Source organism: Poecilia reticulata, chromosome 3 (genome assembly GCF_904066995.2).
Source record: "Poecilia reticulata chromosome 3, P_reticulata-male-v2, whole genome shotgun sequence".
NCBI lineage: Eukaryota > Metazoa > Chordata > Actinopteri > Cyprinodontiformes > Poeciliidae > Poecilia > Poecilia reticulata.
In genome coordinates this window covers 35237904-35262832 of record NC_088832.1, presented here as the reverse complement: position 1 = coordinate 35262832, position 24929 = coordinate 35237904, and the positions used below count along the sequence as shown (strand labels likewise).

General features: G+C 40.9%; 3 protein-coding genes across 3 annotated transcripts; all 3 read left to right on the top strand.

The window, feature by feature from the left end:
* The first annotated feature begins 5795 nt into the window (after window positions 1-5795).
* LOC103461487 (uncharacterized) lies at window positions 5796-13082 on the top strand. The gene is made up of 13 exons (XM_081605608.1): window positions 5796-5945; window positions 6730-6935; window positions 7042-7179; window positions 7596-7734; window positions 7818-8388; window positions 9167-9308; window positions 10294-10437; window positions 10635-10693; window positions 10885-11075; window positions 11152-11555; window positions 12067-12166; window positions 12381-12576; window positions 12662-13082. Exons 1-13 carry the CDS (start codon window positions 5826-5828, stop codon window positions 12796-12798), a joined length of 2547 nt encoding a protein of 848 aa, XP_081461734.1. The 5' UTR covers window positions 5796-5825; the 3' UTR covers window positions 12799-13082.
* A 4579-nt stretch (window positions 13083-17661) lies between these two features.
* LOC145551018 (uncharacterized) lies at window positions 17662-19292 on the top strand. Its single transcript, XM_081604881.1, has 5 exons — window positions 17662-17858; window positions 18264-18469; window positions 18748-18885; window positions 18976-19114; window positions 19203-19292. Exons 1-5 carry the CDS (start codon window positions 17736-17738, stop codon window positions 19290-19292), a joined length of 696 nt encoding a protein of 231 aa, XP_081461007.1. The 5' UTR covers window positions 17662-17735.
* Window positions 19293-20976: 1684 nt separating this feature from the next.
* LOC145551193 (ZP domain-containing protein-like) lies at window positions 20977-24715 on the top strand. Its single transcript, XM_081605607.1, has 9 exons — window positions 20977-21214; window positions 21819-21960; window positions 22037-22180; window positions 22503-22561; window positions 22716-22906; window positions 22983-23386; window positions 23604-23703; window positions 24079-24274; window positions 24360-24715. The coding sequence occupies exons 1-9, from the start codon at window positions 21139-21141 to the stop codon at window positions 24488-24490; spliced, it is 1443 nt and encodes a 480-aa protein (XP_081461733.1). The 5' UTR covers window positions 20977-21138; the 3' UTR covers window positions 24491-24715.
* The last annotated feature ends 214 nt before the right edge of the window (window positions 24716-24929 follow it).

Sequence of the window (24929 nt, the reverse complement as noted above, 5' to 3'; positions counted from 1 at the left end):
GTTGTGAAACAATCATTTGTCTGATATAAATAACACTGCCTGTGACTTTAGCTCTACCAGTTTTGGCATCACATCCCGCAGGTTCATTTCATAAATGAAGATTTGGGCTCATTCAATAATTATAAGGAATCCTCACCAGGTCACTGTTGAAATTTGAGGTTGGTGGATTCACATTTTCTAATGGTGAAAAATGTGAATTTTGTGATCAGTTCTTCTGGTCATTTCATCCCATGAGCCACACATGGGATCCTGCCAACAACGCCAAAGTTATGGTGACAAGTATTAAATAACTTGACTCAAGTGACTGAGAAAATGTTGAATGAGACAATAATTAACATGGAGCACATGAATTGCAGCATGCATACGAGTTCTGAGTTCTCTCCAATGGATGGGCTTTTTCTCAGACACTAGTTGCTTTTTTCCTTTCTTGCGCCTGCAGCTTCAGGATCATAGCTTCCTACGTTTGCTCTTCTGTGCAAAGCTCCAAAAATCTATTTAAAATTGAGACTGAAAACTTTTGAAGCAATGATCTCTGATAAGCCATTTTTAGCACTGGATAGAAAACGTGATATTAGGCCTGTCCTGATAAACGATAAATCAATTAATCGCACGATAAATTAAACCTATCACCTCATTTTAATTATCGGCTTTATCGTCTCTTCCTGCCATTTTTCTTTCTACTGATGACTCTGAATAAAAAAAGGCTTGAAAAAGCTCTCCACTGACCCTCCCTTCTTCATTTCCTTAGTCTCTCTCTCTTAGTCCCTCTCTCCTTATATATATATATATATATACATGTGTGTATTTATACACATATACATATATATGTGTATATATAAATATGTGTATGTATATATGTGTGCCTCTCAATATACATATAAATCTATATATATATATATATATATATATATATATATATCTATGTATATCTATATATCAATGTCAATACCTTTTTTCCCTCTATTCATCTATCGATATATACATATATATGTGTGTATTTATATACGTATACATATATATGTATATATATATATATATATATATATATATATATATATATATATATATATATATATATATATATATATATATATATATTTCTGTTTGCATGTGTGTGTGTGTACACAGGTCCTTCTCAAAAAAGCATATTGTAATAAAGTTCATTATTTTCCATAATGTAATGATAAAAATGAAACTGTCATATATTTTAGATTCATTGCTCACCAACTGAAACATTTCAGGTCTTTTATTGTTTTAATACTGATGATTTTGGCAAACAGCTCATGAAAACCCAAAATCCCTGTCTCAAAATATTAGCATTTCATGAAAAGGTTCTCTGAATGAGCCGTTAATCATTAATCAATGATTCAGATGATTAATCAGTTGATCATCTCAATCAATGAAGTAACTCTAAACACCTGCAAAAGATTCCTGAGGCTTTTAAAAACTCCCAGCCTGGTTCATTACTGAAAACCGCAACCATGGGTCAGACTGCTGACCTGACTGCTGTCCAGAAGGCCATCACTGATGCCCTCAAGCAAGAGGGTGAGACACAGAAATACATTTCTGAACCAACAGGCTGTTCCCAGAGTATCAAGGCTCCTCAGTGGGAAGGAAAAAGCTGCACAATGAGACGAGGTGACCGGACCCTGAGGAAGATGGTGGAGAAGGACCGATTCCAGACCTGGGGGGAAGCAGTGGACCGAGTCTGGAGTAGAAACATCCAGAGCCACCGTGCTCAGGCGTGTGCAGGAAATGGGCTACATAATCGGCGCACCGCCCCCTCCAGACGGGGTTTTGACGTCCCTCTGGTGCTGCGCCCCTATGCGTTGCATGCACTGCATACTAGTGATGGGCAAATGAAGCCTCATGAACCTTTCCAGCCCTTTGCTTTGCAAAAAGGTTCATTACTTGATGCTTCATTCATGACTCACTAGTGACACCTGCTGGTGAAACTAACTGCCTTGTCACTCAGTTGGATCATACTTCCAAAAATTACTAAACACAAAATTGTTACAAAGTTTTTATCAAACTCATGTTTAGTAACAGGAGAATCAATGAAACCATATTTAATTGTCATGTTTTAACTATTAAAATGATTTGTAGCCAATCTAATCCTGGTTTGTGTTGAATGTCAGTGGATGTGTTGGGTTTTATTTTATGTCAGACTGATTTGACAATAAAGACATTTGATGTTTTAGTGTCTTGGGAGTGCAGTGCCTGTTGGGACATTCGCTTTTTCTTGGATTTCTAATTGGCTCTGATCCCTTATATTTGGCTACATGTTGAATTTTAGTTCTGCAACAGGATTAAATCTGTTTCTGCTGTGAAAGACTGATATATCTTTGCCAATCAAGCTATAATATATAAATAAATATATATAATATATAAATAAAGTGGAACTTTGCAGAAGGTGAGAAATTGGGAGGTGGAGGGTTAATTATCGTTATCTAAGAATTTTATTGTGAGCATAATATCAAAATATTCCCAGATGTCAGAGATTTTCCTCTTACTGGCTCCATTTCAGACAATTAATCAAGTTTACTTGTGTAGTGCATGTCAGCAACAAAGCAGTTCAAAGAGATTTACATCATAAAATCACAAATATATAATTATAAAAAAACAACATAATCTACAATTGAGAAAACCAGTAACAGACTTTACATTTTGATGATCATCACCAATACACATCAAATATGTTGGTCATTGTTCATTTTATTTTGGCCACTGAAGACAAATATTCTCCTCTGATGCGAGACCAAAAGGACAACAACCCATGATGCAGCGCGGCTCATAGCGCTTTTATTTTGAAAACCGACACGCAAAATGAAGCAGTCACGTGACCCATGCAACGCGAGGCCTCGTTTGTTGCCAGTCACGTGGTTTTCAGCAAGATGACACAAGCCTCGAAGCAGGGATCATCGGACACGCCCCCTTTTTCCAGATGGCCCATCACTACTGCATACCCACTTTTTTGCGCCGCTGTTGGTTAATGTGGGCCCACACTTCAATGTCACTAAGCCGGCAATAATTAACTAAGATATAGTCTCAAAAAGAAAACCCGTTGCAGGCCTGATGTGATGATGAAGCGTGGAATTACGATACCTTACTCCAAGGAAAATCTTGAACCTTCTTGAAATTTCACCTGTCAATCGTCCCAGTTGCCAAGATGTCTTCAGCTCCTTTACCTGTCCCTCGGTCCACAGGATTCAGGAAACGGCAGGAAAGTTTAACGCAGACCCAGTCACAGAAACTCTCAGTGTAAGCTCATCTCTGTGCACTAGGCTTGACTCTGGAACGCTCCCACGACGGAAACATTAGTTAAGTCTTCTGTTAGCCGAGTTAGCTCACAGAATGTGCATTCACTGTGCTAATAAATGCTAATGCGTTAGCGAGCATTACATGACTTTCCACCTTCTGTAGAGTGAATTCAGGTCTGAAATTATCACAGTAGCTGCAAACGAGTGTAAAGTCGATATCTATAAACAGACTGTGGAGTTGAAAGCCTAAATATCTTCAAAAACACTCGTTTCTTAACAAAACACTCGTTTCTTAACAACTCCGCCACGTTTTTCAGCGCGGTTCATCTCGTTACTTCCCATTTTCTATACTCTGCACGTTACTTCCCGTCTGTCCACGGGAAGTAACGTGGACAGACGTTACTTCCCGTGGAAGTAACGGGAAGTAACGTCTTCTCTCCTATCCCTTCCTGATCCTCAGCCAACCACGGACCAGTAAAATTGCTTTGCTCTACACAACTTCCTCTTACAACCATGAGCCCTTCAAAATAAAATATGTTGATTACTTTCTGTAAAATGGTTTTCAGTACATTTTTCCAAATTATTTTAACTCATATATCATATTACTTCAAGTACCTGAAAGTTCAGCTTTTTGGTAACACTTATTTATAGCAATTTTAACATTTTTGAACAAACATGTTTAACACATGAACTTAACTCAATACTAAATGCCTTTATTTGAACTGGGTTGCATTACTTTGCTAGCTTTTGTTTCTTTTCAGTTACAAGAACTGCTTCAGTTCAGACTCAGCTGTTCTTTGTTTTTCACTGTGCAGTACCGGTCTAAGTACCCGGGGCTTTTGTTACCTTATGTGTACAGTGAGAAAAAATGCACTCTTCTTCTGTTTCCAAGAATAAAAGACAAAGGGTGAAGCAGAGCCTTTGAAAAATCCTGTTCCTTTCTTTTGATCATATACGAATAATAAGTTCACATAAAATCTGTAAAAAGAGAGACTATTATTTGCCACTATCTTATCACTGTGGTTTAACATTTTACCATAGAAACAGCTTTTACGATATAGTCTATATAATATTCTGCAATGTGCAGTCAGGACTCTTTCTGATTTTCAGAGTTCAGGTCAATGGTTTTCCAGTCTTTATGGAGGTCTTTACAAATTTTCTTCAGGCCACAGTATAATATGGTCCTTATAAAAAGTTAACCAACTGAGGTGGCACAGAGGCACCTGCAGCTTATTACACGACACTGTTTGTTGGGTTAACACTTGAGAACAAGCAATTTGATCGAGAAATTTCTTGAATTCCCCTAGAGCTACAATCTCAATCTGCTCACAGCGCAGTGCCCAAGCTTTCCTTGGCTTTTGAGAAAACTGGTGATAGGATTTTACTCAACCTTCCAGTTCATGGATCAGTTGCGGTCTAGTCCAAACATGATGGTGGTTTGAAGGTTTCTAAAATGGCTTTTGCATTACCTGCTGAGACTGGAGTTATTTTCTTCCAAACTTATCTGTCTAACTGGTGTCACTCCATAAAGCCACCAGTCTGGAGTTTGCTGGGCTCCTGATTACATATTTTGTTTTTTAACAAATATCTATAGAAACAGCTGCATTCCTAGCTGCTGGGTGTTAGAGATTTTTTGGTATTATCATTTTGTTTCTAATGTTAGTCAGGTTAAAGTGTTCTCTCCTTTAAACTGTATGTGTGAACTGACCTAGAAGTCACAGCTGCCTGTTATCTTCATGTGAAACAGTTTGACCGAGATTTGAACCGGGCTCAGATCATGGGACAGATGTTAAATTGTTTTACGACCTTTGCTGTGTTTAGGTAAAATGTTTTACGACCTCAGCTGTTTCCCTGTTGTCTTATCTTGCCTATCCTCCCTCTTTGAAGTTTGAAAATAAAAGACAAGCTCTACCCAAAGATTTTCAGAACGCTCTATGAACGGCTCGGAGGAGCAATTGATAGAGTCTTCTCCTTTGCAAAGTTTGTCATGAAATTCATATACGTTGTCTGTGGTTCTTTTATGTAGGTTCTAGGAAAATACCTATCACTGGGTGTATTACACCTGTTGGCACGAAGGTAAGTGGAACACCTGGATTCAAGGACCTGGAAGGTTCACCCAATATTTTTGGCAATATATTACATTAAAGCCTTGGTGTTGTGTTTAATGCTGATAATTCAAGCACATAAAACAACTACAAACATGTGTCTTCTTTGTCTGCTGTGTAATCATACAGGCGTTTCCTCTTCTGTTACTGGCAAAGCTGCTGGACCGCAAAACAGGATTGATTCATTCAGATTTCGATAACTAATCTGAATGCTCTCAAAGTGGGAAACGTTAAGCTTCATTGTGTGTGGAGGTGGATGGGAGGCCCAACTCACTGTTGCATGTAATTACAGTACAAAGTTTTATAATCCCAATTGTTCCATAAAACCAGTTCTGCAATTGCCTTGTTGCCCCAAACTGAAGCACACAATCCTTCACCTGGAGCACCTCCCTGCTCGGACAGGTGTATTTAAGATGCTGCAGGTAAATGTGAGCACCATCAAAGCTGTGCTGGGGGCGTGATGATGGAGCTGCTCCTCCTTCAGCTGCTCCTGCTGACCTCCGTCATCTCAGCGTTGCAGCACTGGGGAGGAACCATGAGCGTCGCCTACAGAGGAAGAAACCCCGACGGATCGTTTAAGGTTGAGAACAATCATTTTAAATCTATTTATCTAAGACTATTTATCTTTTTGTCTGTTATGACATAAGTAGGAGAAATTATAAACACATTCTTCTCACACAGATCTTGTGTTTTTTCTCCAAATTACCATAAGAAAATTGTACATTTAATTTTTTTTACCTTGAGCTTCTTGCAAAGACACTTTATATGTAAATTGTATAACAGAAGGTAAAAGTTCAAGATATCATATAAAGTGAATCCTGGTTTACTTTGTGAACCTTGTCTAAGACAACTCTGGGTTTTTTATTTTTAAAAAATTAAAGATGTTTTAAGAACATTTTTGGATTTTTTTGCCTTATATTTTATACGCTAGTAGATTCAGAATCTCAGAAATGTTTACTTAATGACAAAACATTAACATTTTTAATTCACTTGCTAAAATATTTATCCATTAAGTATTTAATTCTTTGTATGATTGATTGATAAGTGAACAAGTAAGAACAGTCAAACCACTTGTTATAAGAATTTAAGCATAAATGGCGTCCATACAATCTACTGAATACAAAGTGCAGGAATTATGACCCTTGTACATTTTGCTTCTGATTTAATGCTCAACATTTTCTATCCTTTTTTCATCTAAACATGCACATATCAGCTGATGTGCATGTTTAGAAATGGATCAGTTGGTTTCATAAGTTATGCTACATTTCTAGCTTCATTTTTGTTTGGTTTAAGGAGAACAAAAAACAGATTCTTTGCATAAAAATGTTGATTTATCTTTTGCTTTTTATGTTTTTTCTCACCAGCTGTCAGTCCGGACCAGAGCTACTCATGATACCTGTGATTACCCCCACGACTGGCACTGTTACAGCGGAAACTGTTCCTCCCCCACCAGCAGACAATTATCTCAAATCGACAGCAGCACAGATGGACCATCCTATGAAAACCAGTGGTGTGAAGCAGAAAACATTGAGAGCTGGAGTTTCCCTTCTGACAAACCGGTGAAGTTCAGGTGAATGTTGTCTTCTTGTCAAAACAAAGACCAGTTAATATAATGTATCAGTGTTTGGTGCCAAGCTGTGAATGAATGCATCTGTCCTCTCTTTCCTGAAAACCAGGGCCGCTAGCTGCTGCTGGACCTCAACGCGTAACTCTGTCAGCAACTGGAGGTTTAACACGCTTGTGGATTTGGGAACGAGGTCGGACACTAGAAAACCAAATGCATCCCCAAACATTGCCGTCCTCCCCCTCATCAGGTAGTTATCCTGCTATTCCACTGTTTAATTTAATTTTCCAAATCTTTACTCTTGAATAAATCACTGTGTGATCTAAGTTGGACCAGAAAGACAGAGAGAAAGTACATTTAGGCTAAATACTCCAAAAAGTAAATAATTCCTAAGCAAGCACTTTGAAGAGGTGCCTGAATCAACATTGAATCAAAATATTGCATGAAAATAGATTCAGAGCAGAGAAACATGAAAGAAGCACAGAAAGTGGTGAAAGTCTTTTAGTTTTAGTTGTTCTCCTTTTACATGGGTAGTTTAGTTTATTCACAGACGTTTGTTTTCTGTTTGCCTAAACCACTAATGTTCCTCATACTTCTCATTCTTTAACCTTAATGAAGAGACTGTTTGCAGAACATTATTTACAGTCTTTTTTGTATGAAATGAAGAGTTCCTCAGAACTGCCCCAGAACATACAACCTGCCCTCGTTTGATGCGGATGGTGACCACGTCCGGTGTCGGTACGGGAACGTCCCAAACATCGAATGTGACAACTGCAATTCAATCTCAGGTTTTCAACTTGATCAGGTGAGCTGGGAGGTTTATTCACACTTGTAGTAATTCAAATTACAGGGGACTGCGTTTTGGTAATCTGTCTGTTAACTTGTCAGGATTCGTGTAGGTTGAGCTACCAGTCCACCAGCGCTGATCACAGAGTTTTTGGGTTTGAGATGGTGGTAGAAGACTTCCCACGACGCTCCATCGATCTGTTCTACTCAGATGGGTCGAAAGCTTGCAAGTTCCCACTGATTACAAGGATGAAGAGGAAAGTGGACTCTCTGGTGCTTGCATTAACAGGTGCACCAGAAACCAAACAGGGTACTGCTGACCCAGAACGCTCCACCTCCTGGAAGCAGCGGTCAACTCCTGCAACAACCGAAAGCTCAGTCACACTGGGAACTTCTGACCCCTTCTGGTCGTGGTGGACAACCACTTCATCTGCACCAACAATTTCAAAAACACCTTCAGCTGCACCAACAGTTAGAACTTCACATCCAGCAATTACAAAAACATCGTCACCAACACCAACGACTAAAAGTTCAACAACTTCAACAACAACTCCGGCTGCGACCACTGCCCCCTGGTGGACGACAACTATGTCATCTGGATTGCAAAGTACAACCCAACAAAAGGCAAATATTTCCCCCATCAGTGAATTACCACTTCAGTTTGCTTTTCTTGGTAAGAACGGTTTAATTGTTTCTAACGAGGTTCTGACATTATTTCTGATTTTACAGGTAATTAATAATATAAATACATTGAAGATGTATTCTGCACCATTGTTCTAAACCAACAATGAATGATCAAGATTTTGCAGAAATGTAAGTGAGCAAATTTGGAAGATAAAAGTGAGATTTTAAAGTATTCTATGTAAAGAGTCTCCATAATGTGATTGTCGTGCATCAATGTAAATATTTGTTGTGCACCATATTTTAAGGATATCTTCAATAATCCTGTATACAGTACAGTCTGCGTAGACGTCCTTCTTTTCTCCATGCAGACGTGGCACAGTAAATACTCCAGCTTCCTCCCACAATCCAAACTGGATGAACGTCTCGTTGGTCACTCAAATTAGATACAAATAAATACATTTAAAATTGGTATGGTGGAGGTAAAGTATGTAAGCTCCACCACTGTGGGACCTTTTGACAGAGTAGGATGTTAAAGTTGACATTGTCTCCACCTTCTGACCCAAAACATGGACGTCACTCTGTTGGAAAATAAAGTTGTAGAAACTCTGCATCAGTGATGTGTGGTGAGGACGTCTCTGGAGTCAGATGTACAGATATATGAAACCCAAAGCAGAAGTTTGTTTTCCAATGTTGACCTTATTTAAACTTAGCAACAGTAATTTATAAAATGAACAGTGTTCTTTCTGCCTGATCATCACAGGACAACGTTTAGTTTCTCCTGTGTTTTTCACGTTGAAGTTCAGCTCCTGTCTTCTTCCATTCTTCAGTGGATCCTCCTGTCCCTTCATGCCAGGACGGACTCTACCTGCCTCGGTTTGTGGCTCCAACACCTTCAGATGGAGAACGAATCGTAGGAGAGGTCGAAAAGGAGCTGGAGGTCAGAGTCATGGCACAGGCCACACATTCAGCGTAAGTTAGAACCAGTTCACTGACGGCTGCTCCGTAGTAACCAATGTTGGACAAGTTGATTTTAAAAAGTTATTTCAAAGAAGTAACTAAGTGGCTGAGTAACACCAGATTACCAGGGACTATTAGCCAAACTCGCCAGTCTCTCCAGAAGGACTGAATTCAACCCAACTGGACAGCAAACACATAAACATCAACAACGTATCTAATACAGAATGAAAATTTATTAGCAAAAAGATCAACTTTACAGTGAAATTATTCAGTCAGTAAACTCCATTCCCATACTACCAACAAGAAACAATCATTTTAACACCTGGCTACATTAATGACAAAGAGAATAACAAGCCTGCATCATGCGGTCAGCAACTCTTCACAGAATCAGAGGCCATTCAGAATTCAGTAAACCAACGTATGGAAGCTAAATCGTTCTGTTTTTTAACTAACTCGTCTCTGCACAGACACATAATGAAAGATTTGTCTGATTGGTTTCTGACAGGGTATCTGCAGGTTTCAGCAAGTCAAGTTTAGGATGTTTAAAGACCTTTGTAAAGCAGAGAAAACTTGGGGAAACTGGCTGTTTAGCAATCAAGGACAGGAAAAACGGTAAACTTGACTTTGTGCCCATGATGGAGGGAGATGAAGCTAGTAAGGGTATGTTAGCAACTAGCTACCGATAGAATGAACCTCCATGAGTCACAGAAAGAAAACTCAACAGTCCTGCCTGTGATTAATGTATTTACTGTGGCTAAAGCCCAACTGGATGAGCTTTAAGGGATGAGATTGTTTCCCCTCTAGTGTCAGATGAAAACCCTTCAGGGCGCTGAATTATAGCGACGCACTCGCATTTTATAATCAGTAACGCAAACGACGTAATGATAAAGTATTTAGTTAGATTACCTGTTAATGATGAATGTAATCCAGTTCTGTTTATTTTACGCTCCAGTTACTGGGAATAACACAATAACCTCTGCATTACTTTTCTATTCAGGATATCTAATGTGATTTTAAGTGGGCCAACGAACGTCACCAAACACAGGGACACAAAAACCGAATTCATCATCCGATGGACACCGACTGAAGACGACCTGGGAGATTTTTACCCAATCTGCTTCGCTGTGGAGTCAGTGAATGGGTGAGTCCAGGATTTATTTCTATTATAGGTAATTGAAACCATAACGGATGTTTATTCTTTAGCTTATAAACAGCTTCATAGTCTTGCCCTCAAGAATTACAAAACATTATGCTGCAAAAGGTAAATTGTGATGGTTTTTAAAATAATGTTCAGCTCAGCTGAAATGTTTTGGTTTGTTTCCTCCCATCGTGTTTCAGGCGTTCTGTCTACCAGTCTGAGATGAGGTGTGTTCAGGTGGAAATCAGGAAGCGACAAAGTAAGTTTGAGATGTGAGTTTGGAGGAGAGAACATGGAAACAGATTGCTAAAGTTTCTCTGTCCGGATTAGAGATATGATGTTGATCACTGGACCATTAGAAATCCCTTCAGAGCTTTTCATTGTTGTCCTTGTTTTCTCATTATTCTAATCATCTTCTGTTTCTGATTAGTACGTTTATGTTTGATCCAGTTAAAGCCACAGTGACCTGCACCGAATCCACAATGAAGGTTGAGGTTGACAAAGCTTCCTTCTTCGGACTCACCGAGGATCATCTTCGCCTCAGCGACCCCAGCAACACCCTCTGCAGCCTGCGGAGGCACTCCAACAGCTCTCACATCGTCGCCATCGTTCCCCTCAACGAATGTGGGACTCAGATCGAGGTGAGAGCGGTTTGATGCATCGCACTCATTACCTCCAGGCAGTTACCTGTTTGAACACAGACCACTCCCTCTGCAGGAAGACGACGACTACCTCATTTTCAAGAATGAGATCACCACGGGCAGCGATGACCCAAATGCTCTGATCACCAGGAAGCACCTGGTGGAGGCCCGGTTCTACTGCCAGTACCCCAAACGGGGGAATGTGACCCTGAACTTCAAAGTGCACAGAAAGAACGTCACGGTGTGGGAGAAAGGCTTCGGCACCTTCACATACCAGTTTGAGTTCTACCAAAGCAATCAGTTCCGGGCCATGTTCAGTCCAAACTCCTACCCACTGGAGTACAACGCTGGAGACAGGATCTACATGCAGCTGGACGCCAGCTCCTCTGTCAACAACACCCAGATGTTTGTGGAGTCCTGCAGAGCTGCACCGTATGACAACCCCAACTACCATCCGACCTACTCCATCATTGAGAACGGGTGAGGCGTGGCTTTCCAGCATCATGTTAACAGGGAACACAGTGGTAAAGGTGCATTCCTAAAACTGATATCTGACTAAACAAGCAGGCAATGCAAAAAAAAAATGGTTAAATCAATCAAGTTTTTTGTATAGCACAATTAAAATATCATAAAAACATCATATATAAACATAAATTTGAGAGCAAACATAACATTTTATCAGCAAAATGTTATTCCAGAGCAGAACCAGAACCAAAAGACTGAGAGGTCAGTAAGGTTGATACAGCAGCAGCAGATCTTCAATGTGTTGTGGTGCGAAGCCTTCAGTGATTTATAAACTAACAGAAGTCTATTCTCTGAGTTACAGGAGGCAGGGTCAGGTTTTTAGCAGAGGGCTGATGCACTAAAGCCAAATTAGTTTTCCCATCAAAAGACAAATAAAGAACTAGCTTCTTTGATCAACGTCAGAAGGTGTTTGATGGCCGATGATCTCAATCTAATGCAACTGATGTGAGCCTTTGGTTTCCATCAGGTGCAACGTTGACCCGACTCTGCAGATCCACTCCACCTCCAACGACGGGGAGTTCAGGTTCAGCATGGAGGCCTTCAAGTTCATCGGACTGCATGATCAGGTGAGCAATAAACTGTCCTGGCAAATATTATTAACTGAAGTGGTGTTTTCTCCACAAATTTGATAAACTTTGTATTTCCAAATGTGCATCTATTTAAAAAAAAAAATTCAACCTAAAATAAAATGCAGCAGGTTTGAGGTTTTTGAGTGCAGCTCTGCTTTTTGTCCAGCAGAGGGAGTGGTTTCTGTTCATGGCTGTGTGTTGTTGAGTTCAGGTGTACATCAGCTGCACCGTCATGATGTGTGAAGCAGGAAACCCCAACACCAGGTGCTCACGGGGATGCAGCAACTCCACAAGGTCCAGCAGCTTCAGCCGCAGAAGGAGAGAGGCTGTGGTCGAGAGCGGGATGCACTTCGTTTCCCAGGGTCCTTTGCGTCTGAAGCGTGAGGCGGACCCCAGAGGAGGCTCAGGTGAGGAGATGGTATGATGAGGTTTATGAGCAGCAGGTAAAATGTGGACAGGACTCCATCAGCACCGTGTTCCTCTCGTCTGCAGCTGCCAACCTGAACCTGAACCTGGTGTTTGTGGCTGGATGCCTCCTGGCTGCTGTTGGGATGGTCTGCGGCGTGATCATCTACAAAACCAAAACCTCCAGGGTCAAATACCAACCTCTGCCTGCACATGAGAGCTAGAACTGCAGCATCAGCCGCTGCTGGGATAACCTGAACGTGGGATTCTGATGTTTCTGAAATATTAATTCAATCTTTTAAATGTCTAATTATGATTCAGACTAAAACCTTTGATTTTTTTCTCTTTTGTCCTGAATAAAATGTTGCTTCTGTTTAAGAAAATGTTAACTCTTATCTTACAATACAATTACAATTTTATCCTTTTAATTTTCTTTCTGTCAATCTCAAAGTATATATAAGTGGATTTGGTATTAACAAATGTGTCAATAAAAATACTTACTTCATTATTTTTGCTGTGCGATTTTTGCTTTAGAATCTGATAAACTGTAAAATGCAGTTTATCAGATTTCTGTTTTAATGAAGCCTTTTACAATCTAATAAAAATGCAAACTGCAGAAACATGAATTTCCTATGAAATAAAAAATCTCTTCTGGGTTGCTACTGATTTACTGCTCTCATCTTATGAAGATGCACCTTTTATGCCCTTTTCTATATTACATAATGATATGAAAATGTGTTTTTAGTTTTTTTGAGAGTGTAAAGGTGAATGTGGTTCTAGTTGGTTGGTTATTACTGCTGCTCACGTTTCTCAGTGCATGTTGTGAAACAGAATCTCTGTTCTAAATGAATAATTTACAGTCAGTGACTTTCACTCTGTCTTCTCTGAAGTTTCATTTCCTAAATGCCCTGCGGTGGACTGGCCACCTGTCCAGGGTGACCCCACTTCTCACCTGTTGACCACCTGGAGATAGGTACCCGTGCCCCAGGTGACCCCACCAGGGGCAAGCGTGTAAGATAACGGATGGATGGGTGGACGACATTTCTTGAATGAGAGAGTAAAGAGAGACTGGGTTTCAGAAATATTACTTAACAAGTAAGAAATAGAAACTTATCAAGTTTAACTAGTTTAAACGATCCCTGCAGAAGTAAGAGTTGCTGTTTCAGGGATACAGATGTTAGTTTAGGCACATACATTAACTACAGTCACTATATTTATAGCTATATATAAATAGCTATCCTTATATACAAGCAAAGAGCTGTTTAAGTTTTTCACTCTTGTAAAAGTGTACACAGCAAAAATCCCAGTGTTGATTTAACTCTGAAGAGTGTGGGCTATATAAACACTGAAAAAGTGTTAATATCAACTCTGTCAGAGTTAACAACATAATTCACAGTACACAGCAAAAAGCCCAGTGTTGATTTAACTCTGAAGAGTGTGGACTATATAAGCACTGAAAAAGTGTTAATATCAACTCTGTCAGAGTTAACAACATAATTCACAGTACACAGCAAAAAGCCCAGTGTTGATTTAACTCCCACAGAGTTGATATTAACACTTTTTCAGTGTTTATATAGCCCACACTCTTCAGAGTTAAATTAACACTGGGCTTTTTGCTGTGTAATATTTAACATAGTTTGTTCATTTAGATAAGACAGACAACAGGACCATCATGTGTATTATCTCCTGTTGGGCTTCCAGGAATCACCAGAAACTTGAATTTCTCTCAACCCATCTTACCTGTTATTTCAGTGAACAAACACACAGAGACTGATGGGACACAGCCAATGAAAGTTCCACCCCACCATACCATAGCCACGCTGGTTACATCAGCAGGGGGACTTGGGTGGTACCAGCCTGTGCATCTCTGGCTAGTTTTTGGTTCTGGTCCCGGATCTGTCGAACCTCTGGAGGCAGAGATGTATCATGTATCAAAGTTGATGCAGTACCGCCATCATCCACCAGAAGGCGCAAGGAGGGACACGAGGTGAGAGCTGGGGTCAGCCGCCACCCTGTGGCCTTCCATCCACCTGGTGCCCCTCGGTGCTCCGGCTATGATCGCCCATGATTCAGGGAAAATACAATGTGAAGTATGACCAGTTTTCCTGCTGGGAGCATGATGAGGTAGCTGTTTGGAGTGGGAGATGAACTGGACTTATGTAGCACTTTTCCAGCCATTTTGACCAAAACGCTTTACACTAGAGTCACATTCACCCAGTCGCATTGTAGATCTGTAGGCAACTTGGGGATAAGTGCCTTGCCCAGGGGCACATTGACATGTGATAGGAGGAAGCTGGAATCAAACCTACAGCTGTTATGATATTTCCTTGCCAACCTCATTGAGGTTGCCAATGTGACTGGAGGTACTCAGTGCCTCCAGTCACCCAGCCGTCAACCATTAGAGCATCTTTGGGCTGTGGTGGAATAAGAGACCTGAACATCTGCAGCAGCTGTGCTGCTATCATGCCATTAAGGATCAGATCAGCTCAAAGCAGCTGATCTAGCAGGTTTTATCTTTCTGAAAGATGAAGAGTGGATCAAGGGCTGCCGTGTGATTGGCTGATTCACTGTTTCTGTTGGGGTTTTGCGTATTGTGTGGAGGACAGTGGGGGCCTTGTTGGCCTGTCCACCCTCAACCCAACACTGGCAAATTCACCGGGAACACTGACCAACCACTACCAAGGCGTACCTAATAAAGTGGCAGGGTTGCTTATTGTTGTATGTATGGGTTTAATAGAAATTATCCTCTAAAATTCAACATGTCATCTATGACCAGAAAGCAGGAAATATCTCAGGTAAAACATTATCATGGAGTTTTGTTGTGAATGGGATGGAAACCCTCTGGATGCGTTTCATCAGGAAGGAGCAAGTTTTATTTTTCCAAAAATCATTATTTAAACTCTGACCCTTGAACTTCCTCATTAGATGATGCATTAACCTGCACTCGGGAAGGGAAACTGATTTTCTGTTACAGATTCTTGCAGAACGTTGTGCTGGTCCATTAGCGTCACCGTGGAAACTGAAGACTCGTTTTGTCTTCAACCAAAGGATAAACTTCTCACTCATTTTACGGAAAAAGAGAATAATTTTTTAATTCTGTTGTTTTTTTTAAATAGAAATTTAGATAATATTCAAAATAATATTTCAGAATTTTTTTTACCGGATCAACTGTAGGATGTTTGGTTGTTTTTAGTCCTACTTTGCCTATTTTAGCCAGACAGGCCAAGTTTACCTGCATACTTTAAATCTGTGTCTGCAACAGGTGAAGATTTCTATGCAACATCCCAACATAAAAATGGACCAGAGGCTGTAAATTAGAGCGTTAAGGAATCATTTAGGTTAGAATTAGTGCACCAAACCAAATCCATTTGACTCAGAAAACCAGTTCAGACTCAAGATTTGGAAAACATTACAATGAAATGAACAACATCAATAAAATATTAACTATGCCATATAAAACTTGCTTGGGCTGAGACACAATAAAAGTGCTAAACAGCCATAATCTCTGGACTGTTCAGGACATAAAGAGACGATTCTAGTTCTGAATGACGATCCGTCAGGGAAGCTAAGAGTTTTTAAAGGGACGGTTTGCAGAAAGATGAAACCTTTTCAGGTCAATATTCTTGGTTAATGTGAGAATCATTTACTCTCTCCAAGTAGTGAAAGTGACTGAACCTGTGAAAAGTCTAAAAAAATGATGCTTCAACAATTTGTAGAATAATTGAATTACATTTTCACAACATGTGACAATAAGAGTACCAGTAATATTTCTGATATTTTTCTCTGCTTTCCTTCTGATCAGCTTTCATATAATTTTTTCTCAAGTATTAATATCCCTTAGAAGAAAATGTATCCATTTTGTATTTGGGGAAAGTTTTTATTATTTTATTTTATAACCAGAAATAGAAAAACAAAACATTGTGGTTCCTCAAAAATGGCAAAAATATTTCCTACAGTAGATATAGCTAAAAAAAAAAAAAAACTTTCTAAAGGTCAGGAAACATTCAGGGCTCTAAACGAGTTTTATTGGCCAGATTGACAGTAAAATGACTCTTTGAACTGTAAAGGGATACATTCTCAGCCACTGATGGTTTCAGTCTTTCTGCTACTGGTGACACTAAATAATCCATAATCTGAGTCTTTCATAAATCCCTAAACACCACCATCCATCTGTTTCTCGTTGTTTTGGCTGATGGGAGACATTTCTTAAAGCAAATGTTCACATATTGGTCATGTGCAAACCTCTGCATATCCTCAGTGTCTGCAGGTGTTTAAGCAGTAAGATTGTTGGATCTGCTGTGTTCTTGAACTGCAGAGTTTCTGGACAAAAGCATCTCTCAGAAGTTTCTCTTTCGTGTCTAAAGAACATCAAATGTAATAAATGGGTTCTGTTTATCTAGGTTTTTTTTATTTACAGTAGATTATTTGCAAGTTCGGATTTTATGCTTTGGCTGCAGTTTTGTGTTGCTGATTGTGTTGCTGCTGAAAAGACATATTTGTTCAAAATGAATGCAGAATTATAAATTCTGCCGCTTAATTCAGCTGATATCAGACTTTGACCACCGGTGTAGGCAATGGATGTGTTTGATGCTGGTGATAAAAAGAGAAAAGTACCCCCACCTCTTTAAACAAGGTCATGTTTTATGATAAGAGACACGAGGAACTCGAGGTCTTTGAAGAAACAAAAGCGTATTGTTTCTGAATACTCGTAAACTGACACTGTTTCATAAAAGTAAATCAAAGATTAACAGTGAAACAAACTCTATGCACTTTACCTCAGTTTATATCAATAAATCCATAAGTGAAAGAATAAAAGTAATTTAAGACATTTTCATGTCAGAGAATCAAAATATAGCTTTAATAGCACTAAAAGCTACTTCAGAAGAAATGTAAAACTTTAGATAATAATTATATATTTATGTATTTACAAAACAATAGCTCTAAAGTTAGTGTTTTCTCAGGATTTGTGACACTTTGGAAATAACATAACTTGCTGAAGTTTAAGCATCATTTATGAAAATCTGTCTTCATTTCCGTCTTGTTGAACGGATCTGGAGCGGCCCTCGTCGCTCCCATCCGTCTGGGCGTCTCCTCCCAGGTGGGACAGGTCTATATAAGATCCTGCAGGTGGAGGTGAGCTCCGTCGCTGGAGAACGTCATCATGGCCTCTGCAGTGCTGCTCCTTCTTCAGCTGCTGCTCCCCTCCCTGGTGTCGGCGTCTCATCACTGGGGAGGAACCATGAACTACGCCTACAAAGGACGAAACCCTGACGGGTCCTTCAAGGTGATGACAACTATTATCATGTTCTCCATAGATTACTGCACCACAGTTACTTGGCATAATTTGTTTTATGATCTGGTCTTTGGACAATGATGCATTTATCTTTAAATTAGCTCTTCAGATGATTTAACAAGCGAAGGAAATTTGAAAAACATTTAAAACAAAATATTTCTACTTTCTAACTTGGCTCTTCATCCTTCATCATCTCTCCATCCATCCATTATCAGGTCTCAGGATCAGCATCCAAGCAGCAATAATTTGCAGTTAAATGAGCTTTATCTGATATAATTATTGAATATAATTTGGGGTATGATTCCTGGTTCATAGTCAGAGCTCAGTTTTACATAAAATTCATCTTTTTTCTCTCCCAGGCACCTAAAACGGTTAAATAATTCATTTCTTCCCCAGATTTCTCTCCGAGGCAAAGATACTTATGAAACCTGTGCAAACTACCACTACTGGAGCTGTTATACTGGCAACTGTGGGTCTGCAACCGACAGAAAGCTCATTAACATCGACTCCAGCACCAACACACCATCCTACGAATCCCAGTGGTGTCAAACAGAAACCGTTGAAACGTGGAGAGTCCCCAGTGACAAACCGTTTCTCCTCAGGTGAGCAGCATTTATTTCTGTTAATTATTTTCCCAGCTTCAGTCCGTTTTACTGCCTGAATCAGGTGAATCTGTCGTACTGTTAGATTTAAGCCGTGAGGTATATCCATTGTTTCCCTGTTGTAGAGCACACATTTGCCTTGACACAGTAGAGCAACCAGAGCCACCATACTGACTGACTGAGTTGTTTTAGAATGGAGACATTAAAAAAGCTACAAAATTCCTTACTGGCTGAGTTTAAGTGACTTTGTCTGTTTTCCTCTCTTCCATGAACATCAGGGCGTCCAGCTGCTGCTGGATCACGACTCGTAACTCAGTCAGTAACTGGAGGCTGGAGTCCCTTGTGGATTTGGGAACAAGATCAGACACAGGAGAACCAAACAGATCTCCAGATGTTGCTGTTCTCCCCTTCGTCAGGTAATCGTCTGGTTGTTTACATCTGTCCAAGTTGGTATACGGGACTGCTTTGTAGAATATTCCAAAAACCTGTGCTTGTATCCCGTGAAGAATTCCTCAGAACTGCCCAAGAACGTACAAGCTGGCTGCCTCCGATGCTGATGGTGACAGAGTCGCGTGCCGATACGGGAATCTCCCTGGAATAGAGTGTGACAGATGCTTCCTCCCCTCAGGCTTCCACCTGGATCCGGTTGGTTGATTGATTTTCTATTACTGATTCATAAACATAAAGATACTGGTGATCGACTGCATTCCATAAATGGGATTGTCTTTGTCAGGATTCTTGCACGTTGCGCTACCAGTACACCACCGCCAACACCTACATATTTGGGCTTGAGTTGGTGATAGATGTCTGTTACTACCAATAGTAAGTCCCGCCCACTCCTCACAACTCTTAGGACTCACTACTGCCCAGTTCTCTGTCTAACAGGTCCGGAAAACCCCCAGAAACTCGGGTCTTACCTTAGCGATAGTTTGTGGAGAATTATCTGTTTAAACTGGGGTCGGAAAGGACTCGTCTAGCTCTGACTACCTTCAATCCAGAAGTTATGACCTTTTACAGTTGAGGGGCAATCCGCTGAGTAGCCCTCACAACGACATAACCCCTACAACCACTCCTGTTAACGGTAGCTCCTTTCCTAAAATAACGGCACTTGTTAACGGCTAGATTAAATTTAGTGACTTAGAGTTAAGTCCCAAGGTCATTATTTTAACACTCACCAGAGGAAAACACAAAGCCACCCTGTCTCTAGCATCATGTATATTGTTTTACTATATTTAGGAGAACCAACAATAATCGAGACTGACACAATTAAACTCACTGTTCACAATTCTCATTAGAATCTTTAGAATTATAATTTTATTAAGCAAGCTTTAGCAGGGGCATATAACAACAAATTAATTTCCAAGAGTTATAAAAGAAGCAAAAATATAATGAAATCAACTAGGATTAATCACCTCCTTTCCTTATTCTCATTCCTAACCTGTTTCACTAAATTCACTGAGCGAGGCTTTGGGAGAAGCTGATCACCTCATACCCGATGGTCTTTGATCTCGGCAGCTGTAATCTTTTGCGGTCCTTGGTCAGAGTCTTTGTCCAGCCGGAGCAAAATCCTCTTTACTGAAGAGAAGCGGAGAGAAGGCTCACGCTTTCCATTGAACGTGCAGACTTTGTCTTTGAAAGACCTCCGTCTCTTTTCCAAGTCAGCTGCACCGGAGTTGAGAGCGTTGAGTAGAGGCGGAGGATTCGGTCGGATCTGGAACCAGGGGTGTTGGCGTGTGGAACTCGTCCCTTTTAGGCAGCGTGAAATCATGGAGTAGTTACCCTCGGTCCCTCGGTGTGATCCTCCGCAGATCTTTAGGCAGCTTCCTCTGCTGACTCCCTTTCTGCGCTGCGAACGAAGAACGCTCGTTCTGACTCGTGCATCGGTATTTATGCACTTGTGTTTCCATGGAACCTGCCCATCGCATTATGTCATTACCTGATGTCATGAAGGGCAGGGCTGCCTGTGGAAAGTACCGGGCTCTTTCTCAAGTTTTCCAATGACTCATCCCTGCCTCTCGCTTCATCGGGGCAGTTCCCGTTTTTTCCGTTGACCATCTGTTTCCAATTCTGCCGCACCCTTGTTTTCCTTCCCCATTTAGATGACTCACCCTTCTGTCCCTAGCCTTCTGCTTAGTGAAAAGTACTCTTATGATCTTTAATAATACATGTTATTTGTTGGTTAACTCAAAAGTACAACCTTTAGCCTTTCATAATGTAGTAGAATCAATGGATTTAAGAATACAGAGCATACATCATTATAATATTCACTTGATTAAAGGTACAGAATACATGTTTTGATCATTCATTACAAACATTTCTTCACTGGCCTGTATATTATTACACATTGCTTCATTGGCATGAGTATCATCATCTTATAATCACTTAACATTTATAATCATCTTTTAATCATTAATCAGGGTTATACTGTTATTTCCCAGGCCTTTATTCCATTTTTCTGCGTATACCTGGACAGATCTCACACCCATACCAGATTCCTCGACATAGAAGACCACCCCCGAAACACCATTGATCTGTTCTACTCTGATGGCTCGAGGACTCGCAAGTATCCTCTGTCTGCAAATCCAACAAGTCCACCCACAACCACACCCTGGTGGGGGTGGTGGCCGACTACCACAACCGCAGCCCCACCAACCAGCCCTTGGTGGTGGATGACCCCAACGCCTCCTGGATACCTGACCTCCGGCTCTCCCCTCAGCAAATTACCACTGCAGTTTGCGTTTCTTGGTAAGTCGTAATGTTTTCATGGTTTTATGAAATATCTAATCATTTCAAAGTCCACTATCAAAAGTCTGTAATTTGACCTCAACATTTGTAATTCCATGTAAAGTTTCTGTTAAATTCTGTGCTGGTATTTCAGAGACGTTTTGATTCCTTGCATCCTAACAAGGTTCCCTTTGGAGACTTTAGGCATCAAAGCTCTCATTCAACAGTGAACAAAAGGTAGCCTCCCATTGACTTATCATTGTTTTAGTCTCATCCCACCAAGGACAGTCCCAGTAGAGTTGATGAAACGTTTGGTGGTCAGACTGCATCCTGTAACCTGAGGGTTGCCAGTTTGAGCCTCTGCTCTGTCCATTGCTGCCCAGTCTTTGTTCAGTTTGGTTTGTTAGACCAGTAGGACAGGACTGAAGGCAGTCAATCATTAAAAACCAAAATAAACAGAGGACGTGGCCTCATGTTTGACCTTTCTAACACCTACAGTGTAGTCTTGACTCATGTCTCCAGGGTACCTTTGATTTAATCACCTTAACATTTAACCGAGGATACACCAACATCTTACACATGCCTGTTTGGATCCTTACAGTTTAATCCTGATTTTGTCTTCCAGTGGACCCTGCTGTTCCATCATGCCAGGAGGGAATCTACCTGCCTCAGCTTGTGGCTCCAACACCTGCAGAGGGAGAACGCATCATGGCAGAGGTCAACAAAGAGGTGGAGGTCAGAGTCAGAGCTCAGGCCACACACTCAGCGTGAGTTAGCAGAGTTTACTGAAGTCAACAAGGAAACAAACATTATACAAGGACCTCTGCTTTGTTTTTCATCCAGCATCCAAAGTCTTGTCATTAGTGGACCAGCAAACATCACCAAACACAAAGACACGAATAACGAGTTTGTTTTGAGGTGGACACCAGTCCTGGACGACCTGGGGGAGCATTACCCAATATGCTTTGCTGTGGAGTCGGTGAGCGGGTGAGACCAGGACTTATTTTATGCAGGGAATATGAAAGCATGATGAGCTCAAACAAACACCATCCTACTCTCATCTTTATGAAAAAAATATGTTGCAAAAAACATTAAAGTTGATATTTTTTCTAAGAATCTCCCAACAAGAGTTTTTATTTAGTCTTCCGATGTTTTCTGTTGCTTCGTTTTCCCGTAAAGCACGTTGAATTACCGTGGATAGAAATATACCTACTGTTCTTCACTCTTTATATGAAATGAGAAAATAGGTTTTCATGAAGTTGTATAGAATCAGTGTTTCCTAAAGCCTTGTTTCCTGATGGCTGTCCAGGTCCTCCGTCTATCAGTCTCAGATGAGGTGTGTTCTGGTGGAAATCAGGAAGGAGCAAAGTGAGTCCAGATTTAAAGGTCTCCATATAAATATTGCTACAGTTGATGATACTATTTCTGAAGAACAGTCGTCTGTTTAGATGTTTAGTTTTTGTTCTTTAATTGTCATTGGGTTTAAACCTAACTAATTATTTGACATCTATGTTTGATCCAGTTAAAGCCACAGTGACCTGCACCGAATCCACAATGAAGGTTGAGGTTGACAAAGCTTCCTTCTTCGGACTCACCGAGGATCATCTTCGCCTCAGCGACCCCAGCAACACCATCTGCAGCCTGCGGAGGCACTCCAACAGCTCTCACATCGTCGCCGTCGTTCCCCTCAACGAATGTGGGACTCAGATCGAGGTGAGAGCGGTTTGATGCATCGCACTCATTACCTCCAGGCAGTTACCTGTTTGAACACAGACCACTCCCTCTGCAGGAAGACGACGACTACCTCATTTTCAAGAATGAGATCACCACTAAGGAAGACGACCCGAACGGGCTGATCACCAGGAAGAACCTGGTGGAGGCCCGGTTCTACTGCCAGTACCCCAAACGGGGGAATGTGACCCTGAGCTTCTCAGCACACAGAAAGAACGTCACAGTGTGGGAGAAAGGCTTCGGCACCTTCACATACCAGTTTGAGTTCTACCAGAATGACCAGTTTGAAGCCAAGTATGACCCAAACTCATACCCGCTGGAGTTTGACATCGGAAACAGGATCTACATGCAGCTGGACGCCAGCTCCTCTGTCAACAACACCCAGATGTTTGTGGAGTCCTGCAGAGCTGCACCGTATGACAACCCCAACTACCATCCAACCTACTCCATCATTGACAACGGGTGAGGCGTGGCTTTCCATCCGGTTAAAACATGCATGATGTTAATGCTTCTCCATCATTAATGCTTGGATGGCGAAGACAAATTTTAGTCAAAACGATTCATTTCCACAACCATATTTGACCAAGGTCCAAAAGTGCCAAATATCCAACACAACAAAGAGTTTTCTGTATGTCTTTGATTCAGTAGCGCTGTGACTGGTTTGTTGTTCTCTGTGCAGGTGTGGGGTTGACCCGACTGTGCAGACATACACACCTTCCAACGATAGACAGTTCCAGTTCAGCATGGAGGCCTTCAGATTTATTGGCCTGCATGATCAGGTGAGGAAGTGCAGCTGCTTCTCCATATGCATCACTTCACATGTCATTGTCAAAGCCAAACACAGAGTTTCAAGTCAGGTCTTCTGTAAAATCTGTTGATCTGTTTAGATACAAGGAGCTGGTGTTAAATATGATGTTGACCAGTTGGTGTTGATGATGGTACAGCTGTTTCTAATTGTGAACAAAAAAGGTCAAAGAGAAATTGAACATTTGTTGGATTACTTGCTTCAGCATAAATATAAAAATCACAAATGTTAGGTCTATTGGCTCTTTGATGCAAAGTGCAGCAGAGTTCTGAAGTAGCTGGAGTGCAGCTCTGCTTTTTGTCCACCAGAGGGAGTGTTTCTGTTCATGGCTGTGTGTTGTTGAGTTCAGGTGTACATCAGCTGCACCGTCATGATGTGTGAAGCAGGAAACCCCAACACCAGGTGCTCACGGGGATGCAGCAACTCCACAAGGTCCAGCAGCTTCAGCCGCAGAAGGAGAGAGGCTGTGATCGAGAGCGGGATGCACTTCGTTTCCCAGGGTCCTTTGCGTCTGAAGCGTGAGGCAGACCCCAGAGGAGGCTCAGGTGAGGAGATGGTATGATGAGGTTTATGAGCAGCAGGTAAAATGTGGACAGGACTCCATCAGCACCGTGTTCCTCTCGTCTGCAGCTGCCAACCTGAACCTGGTGTTTGTGGCTGGATGCCTCCTGGCTGCTGTTGGGATGGTCTGCGGCGTGATCATCTACAAAACCAAAACCTCCAGGGTCAAATACCAACCTCTGCCTGCACATGAGAGCTAGAACTGCAGCATCAGCCGCTGCTGGGATAACCTGAACGTGGGATTCTGATGTTTCTGAAATATTAATTCAATCTTTTAAATGACTAATTATGATTCGGACTAAAACCTTTGATTTTTTTTTCTTCTGTCCTGAATAAAATGTCGCTTCTGTAAAACTGAAATAAAAAAAATGTGACTTAAGCTTTTATTCTATAAAAAGGTCCTTTTTGGAAAGGCTTTTGATTTTATCTTCTTTTTTTCTCACAATCTCAATAAAATACTGATTTCATTGTTTTTGGTGTGTGAAATACAGAATCTAGTGTTACAGCCAGACTTTGTAGCACCACTCGGCCATTAATGTTGGGAAGAAGCAAAGAAGCTAGAGTTAAAAAAGCCACAACATTATTGATTCTGAGGAAATCCTGACCAAGGATGTTACTGTAATTATGAGAGTTTCTGCA

What these genes read in the sequence shown, in the direction of transcription:
- LOC103461487 (XM_081605608.1), top strand. Translation starts at nt 5,826, where the DNA reads ATGATGGAGCTGCTCCTCCTTCAGCTGCTCCTGCTGACCTCCGTCATC. An exon ending in GACAAACCGGTGAAGTTCAG is followed by an intron (nt 6,936 to 7,041) that starts GTGAATGTTGTC and finishes CCTGAAAACCAG; the next exon opens with GGCCGCTAGCTGCTGCTGGA. An exon ending in GGACCCCAGAGGAGGCTCAG is followed by an intron (nt 12,577 to 12,661) that starts GTGAGGAGATGG and finishes TCTCGTCTGCAG; the next exon opens with CTGCCAACCTGAACCTGAAC.
- LOC145551018 (XM_081604881.1), top strand. Translation starts at nt 17,736, where the DNA reads ATGGCCTCTGCAGTGCTGCTCCTTCTTCAGCTGCTGCTCCCCTCCCTG. An exon ending in ACCCTGACGGGTCCTTCAAG is followed by an intron (nt 17,859 to 18,263) that starts GTGATGACAACT and finishes TTTCTTCCCCAG; the next exon opens with ATTTCTCTCCGAGGCAAAGA. An exon ending in CAGGCTTCCACCTGGATCCG is followed by an intron (nt 19,115 to 19,202) that starts GTTGGTTGATTG and finishes TGTCTTTGTCAG; the next exon opens with GATTCTTGCACGTTGCGCTA.
- LOC145551193 (XM_081605607.1), top strand. Translation starts at nt 21,139, where the DNA reads ATGACCCCAACGCCTCCTGGATACCTGACCTCCGGCTCTCCCCTCAGC. An exon ending in ACTGCAGTTTGCGTTTCTTG is followed by an intron (nt 21,215 to 21,818) that starts GTAAGTCGTAAT and finishes TTTGTCTTCCAG; the next exon opens with TGGACCCTGCTGTTCCATCA. An exon ending in TACTCCATCATTGACAACGG is followed by an intron (nt 23,387 to 23,603) that starts GTGAGGCGTGGC and finishes TTCTCTGTGCAG; the next exon opens with GTGTGGGGTTGACCCGACTG.